This window comes from Capsicum annuum, chromosome 1 (assembly GCF_002878395.1).
Source record: "Capsicum annuum cultivar UCD-10X-F1 chromosome 1, UCD10Xv1.1, whole genome shotgun sequence".
NCBI lineage: Eukaryota > Viridiplantae > Streptophyta > Magnoliopsida > Solanales > Solanaceae > Capsicum > Capsicum annuum.
The window spans coordinates 49,596,026-49,601,733 of record NC_061111.1 but is presented as its reverse complement, the minus strand read 5'-3'; the positions used below and the strand labels follow the sequence as shown (position 1 = coordinate 49,601,733).

The window sequence follows — 5,708 nt, the reverse complement described above, 5'->3', positions numbered from 1 at the left end:
AGCAAAATTGGTCGGGTCTTGAGGTGACAAAGGCAAAGTTAAACCCTTGCAAATTAAGCTGACGTCCACCGTCTTCAATCAATGGTTGCATATTGTTATTTGCTTTAACCTTACGAAAAAAAAAATATACAAGAAAAAAGGGGAATAAGAGCGAATAGAAGGAATGCTCACCTAAATATGTGAGTATCTCGATCGGCAAAGATGAATCAAATTACACCCTTGAGTTTGCTTGCCTACCAAAAGTGTTGTAAATATTAGAGTTCTCTTTCCAACGGAAAAGGACACTCACAATTTCAACGTTCCCACGCCTAGATATGATTTGTCTCGTGATGCCACGCAAACCTGAAATTGAAAACGCATTAGCATCCAGAGGCAACTTCAAAAAATTATCTAGGATAATTCTGAAGGTGTTAAATCATGAAATTTGGATATGTTATATATTTTCGAGTCTAGTTTCGAAAAAATCAAGCGGATCATGATTTCATCGCTCCTACTTTGAGATATGGAAGTTTTAGTAAAAACGCGCAGATCTGAAATTTTCAATATGATAAAATTCAGTGCTAACTTCAAAAAAATTATCAAGAATTATATTGAAGGCGTTTAATGCTGAATTTTGGATATATTGTAGATCTCGATGTCTAGTTTCTGGAATATCAAACGGTTCATGATTTCGATATTCCTACAATTAGATATGAATTTTCTACTACTAACATGCTGTGCTGAGAAAAAGTGATGAAAATAAGAGAAAAGTAGGAGGAAAATAAATTACCTCAATATTATTGATGACTTGGAAACCCCAAGATTGATACTGAAAAAGTGGGAACCTACATCCTTTTATAGAGTTGTAGGATGGTTATTTTCTTCTCCCATACAAGTTCAAATTAGAGGTTGTTTCCTTCTTCCATACAAATTCAAATTGGAGGTTGTTTCCTTCCCAATACAAGTTGGAAGAGTTTCCATCTCCAATACAAATTCAAATTGGAGGTTATTTTTGTCTCCCATACAAATTCAAATTGAGGGTTGTTTCCTTCTCCAATATAAATTTAAATTGGAAGAGTTTTATTCCTGATTAAGTAAGGTAAAAAGTTTTCCAAAATCTATTTGGAATGGGATGTCATGCCTCACCAACGAGTCTTACGTGTAGAAGATTCATGAAAAAAAATAAGAGATTTTTTTTTTGAGAGGCGATATCAATATGTCAATTGCATGGTTCAGCTTTATGGAAATCATTGAAGCACAAAGAAAGCATGTTTAAATAAATCATACTTCAAGTCTAGTTTCAAAAAGATTAAATATCTCGACAAGCCTTGAAGTAGGGGCATTTGTAGACTTCTAAAAATTTGTGGGACTCTTCAAGAAGAATCCAAATTCTGTTAGAGTTCTAGGATGCTACTTTACCTTAAATTCCGCCTATTTAAAGGGTAACATATTCTCTGAAACAGGCATCTTGAATATCCTATAAACTGATGGGTATTCGTAAAAAGATCGGGATCTCCAATATCCCACAAAAGCATGGGATATTCATAAAGAGATCATCCTATGTTCGAGAAATACGCCACTACGGAGAAAATCGAGAGAAGAATCAAGGGGAACAGATTTGTAACCACCTCGTTTATCAATAAAATTGTTGTTTCTTCATATTTTTATAAATATTTGTAGTTGAAGTTTGTTTTCCATGAATTAAATTATGTTGGAAACAGTTGTTCTCCTGTATTATTTTAACTTTTGACACAAAAAAAAAAAAGAAACAAGGAAAAAAGATAAAGAGTAGAAAATAATAAAAGGAAAGCACTAGTATGCTCATCTAAATCAATGTCGATTGCCACCAGGAGGAAAGACTGACTTTGATGTTTTCTGTCTCAGGGGAGTGGGTTTCTTAAAGTACTTTCAAGTAAAACAAATTCCAAACTTTGTTCTTGCATCCCCAATATTATTTCTTGCCCTCTGCACAATCATACATTATGTGAAGCTATGGCCTGAGGTTTTTGTCTCACTTGGCTTTCGGGCGTCCTCTACAACTGAAGAACTTTCTGCTTCATCCATTCCTCTGGGGAGAAGTGCAGGATCCAAGAGTGTTGGCTTTTCATCGGAAGACAGATCTGATGCCAGACAAGGTATAGCTTGATACATAATAATTTTCCAAAAGACATGCCTTTATCATGTATGATAGGGAGGTTTCGATATTTCTGATTACAACTGAAGACTGGCCGTCATTTTCCCCATCTAGTGTGTGGCCACTGTTAATTTTGGTAGTTGGTAAAACAAAGATGGTACATGGCCTATGATTGAACATTTTGAATGTCGTGCAGTTACAAATTTGAGTTCGGATACACTTGGGTCAAAGGAAATGGAAGGTCCTGCTTCCGCGACGGAGCCGTATGACGCGAGAGTGTCACTTACGGTTCCTTTGAGAAGGGTGTGATACTAGTTTTCCTTGTAGCAGCGTTTTCTTTCAATGTTTACGTCCCTTTGAACTTCTAATCTTTGCTCTGGTCGCGTTATTCCTCTTGCTGCAATAAGATGTACATTATTCTGTGAATCAAAATGATTTCATCTCTCCAACTCATATAAAAATGACTGGCCATATGTTTCATCACATTCCTATGGGACTCGATTTCAAAATTTTGTGTTGAAATGTGAAGACAATGCTCATTTTTTACTTCACTTGTGATAGGCAACTCTCTTAGACGGCGGAAACCAGCTGTGAAAGAAGAGAATTATGTGGTACAGCCTTCAGAAGATGAAGAATCAGAGAATCCAGGATTTAAACCAGTTACTATTGTTCCCTTCATTCTACACCTTCTTTTCATGGCTGCAACAGCTTTTTTTGTCATGCACGTACAGGTCAGTTGACATTCTTTCCTTTTCCTTTTCGGGGTGATGTCATTAAAAGAAGCATACTTACCTAGCTTTTGGTATAATGGTGGGATAACTATTATTGGACTAAATCTTTCCCTTTTGTATTTCCAATTTGCCTAACCCTTTCTGTAATGATAACGTTCCAATCTTTAATACCCTTCGTTGAATTTATGTGGCAAAGTATGAACAGATGCAGATTGTCATTAAAGGAAGAAATATTTTAGAAACTTGTGATCATAAAAATGTCGTAACATTTGTGTGGTTATAACATTTTTCAAACTTGTGATCTTAAACATTCAATAACATTTATGTGTGACTATAAAAACTTTTCATTAATAAGTGTAAAATTGAAAGATTAAGTGAAATTGTTTTCAATTTTAGGAAGCTGCCATTCTTTGTTGAGCGGATTAAAAAGGAAATGTTGCCACATAAATTGGAATAGCGTAATTCAAATGATGAAAGCTAATTCAACATTTCCCTGAACAAGACTTCTTCTTTTACTAATTTCACTCATTATATTATACGTATAAGCTAGCTAAAATTTACAACAATCTTCTTTTTTTTTTCTTTTTTTTTCTTTTTTCATTTTTACTTCTGGAGTAACTGCAACAAGAATTTTGCTTCTGTATCCTACGTTTACCCTTTCTACCTATTCAAAGTCCCTTTTCCCGAGTCAAGATTAGATTTGCGAGTACTAACTAGTTTTTCTCCTTTTCTTTTACTCATTTACTTTGTATCTTGCTGTTTGGCTGTCATATTTTTCTTTCAATCCTGCTTTGATAACACTCCTTTTGAGCCGAGAGTCTATAGAAAGCAGTCTGTCTATTCCACAAAGGTAAGGGTAAGGCCTCAGTTATATCCTGCACCTCCTCAGACTCCCCACTAGTTGGATCACACTGTGTATGTTGTTGTTATTTCTGTTGTAGAAGATGGTGAGAAAATCTCTGCCACACTCTAATTAGGTTTTGGAAAATCTTGAATTATTGGAAATTGGAAGAATTTTTGCTTGAATGAAAGAAACGAAAAATTCTTCTAAACTAAACAGAGACTTAAACTTCTTCCGGGAAGTTTTTATGTCTTTAAGCACATTTAGTTCTTCAGCTGATAAACTTCTTTCATGTTCTAGTAATAGACATAGTTTTCATTTTCTTTCTTGCATTGTCCTCTGCCACGAAATGATTATCTTCCTTCTGCACATTTTGTCCTTTTGGTGCATCAACTCTGCCTTCTGAGCATGCGAATCTGAATCTAGTTGATTGAAAGATTTAGTTTCATCTCGAGTTCGGAAGTCGGTCAATCTAGATATAAGCATGCCAGTAAAACTGTATCTGAATCTCTTCCAATCACTTTGACAGGTTTCAACACGGTTCTTATCTGCCAGCCCTCCTCTCTATTGGTTTGGCTCATATGTCATGGCATCTCCTAGTTTTAGCAAGAGATGGGGATATATTATTTGGACATACTGTGCAGCTTACATCTTGCTCGGCAGTTTGCTCTTCTCTAATTTCTACCCCTTCACCTGAGACGCGTGGTAATTTTTCAGTAATTTAAAGCTGAACATTCTTTTTGTCTGATTCACCATAATCTGCTCCTTTTTTTTGAAGCATCACATCCGATGGCTACCTTGCAGCAGCAGCAGCTATTCCAATTTTGAAGGATAAAAAAAGAGTAGAGATGCTGATTCTGGTCGAGAAGTTTGTGTTCTTTGCATTCAAACCTTGAAAATCTCCACTTTTGATGACATAGTTGTCTGATTTTACATGATTAGAATGATTCAATTGACTCTACCATCAATTGACTCTACCATGAATGTTGCAAAACCAGTTTTGCTTTCATAATAGTCTGCAACTGTAGAGGTGTTTTCGTGTGACCTATAGGTCACACGTTTCAGCCATGGAATTAGCCACTGATGTTTGCGTCATGGTAGGGTTCATATTCGATGGCTACCTTGCAGCAGCATCAGCTATTCCAATCTTGAAGGATAAAAGTATAGTAGAGATGTGTATACTGGTTGAGCAGTTGTTGATTTTACCTGAACTAGAATGATTCAATTGCCTACCATGAATATTGCAAAACCAATTTTGCTTTTCATACATAATTGTTTGTAGATATAAAGCTGTTTTCCTGTGACCTATAGGTCATTGGTTTGAGCCGTGGTAGGCTATCTATGTTACATTCCTTTGGAATGTGGTCCTTCCTGGACCCTTTGTGAACATGAGATGCTTCATACAACAAGACCTTTATTGGCTGGTGGGGGTTTTAATTTGGCATAATATGAGAAAGATATTTACACTTTTTTGGTACATGTACAATACAATTTTCCAAAATATAGACCATTCCTCAGGGAATTCGAATTTCCATTGTTATTGGGTGAGATAGAAAAAGCCTTTTTACTTAAAATTCTCTCTCTGTAGCTTATTGATCACGGGGTAAAGTCATGGAATCAGTCATATATACTTCCGTTGCCGAGTGTGATTCTTTTTAAACCTTACATAAATGCGGGATACTTTAGGAGCGTTAATTTTCATGCTCGTATAATTTTATGGTTACAATGATCTTTTAACATTATAAATACACGTTCTAATGTCATACTTCCTCCGTCCCAAATTTTCTAATTTGATGTCTCATTTTACTTGTTTTTTTTCATTAATCAAGACAAGATAATTTTTTTTTTCTTGTTTTACCCTTTGCATTAATTACTTTTTCTTCAAATTAAATTGTAAACATCATTTAATAGGAGTACTATGGTAAACTAGATATGTTATTAATTATTTTTCTTAATAAACGTGTCATCTCAATTTGGGACGGAGGGAGTATATGCTATGGTAAAAGCATTCACAGTCGGACGA

The 5,708-nt window shown here is 35.3% G+C and overlaps 1 protein-coding gene across 2 annotated transcripts in view; it reads left to right on the top strand.

Annotated features, from left to right (window-relative positions):
* LOC107873911 (GPI mannosyltransferase 2) overlaps positions 1-4,970 on the top strand; it is a 21,408-nt gene extending 16,438 nt beyond the window's left edge. Inside the window, exons 6-9 of one of the 2 annotated variants that reach the window (XM_016720841.2) lie at positions 1,864-2,114; positions 2,675-2,844; positions 4,215-4,390; positions 4,490-4,970. In XM_016720841.2, coding sequence (XP_016576327.1) covers positions 1,864-2,114; positions 2,675-2,844; positions 4,215-4,382 — 589 coding nt within the window. In that variant the 3' untranslated portion in view covers positions 4,383-4,390; positions 4,490-4,970. Of the gene's footprint in view, positions 1-1,863; positions 2,115-2,674; positions 2,845-4,214; positions 4,391-4,463 lie in introns of both variants that reach the window. The other variant, XM_016720837.2, reaches the window with a different exon arrangement.
* Positions 4,971-5,708: the final 738 nt, after the last annotated feature.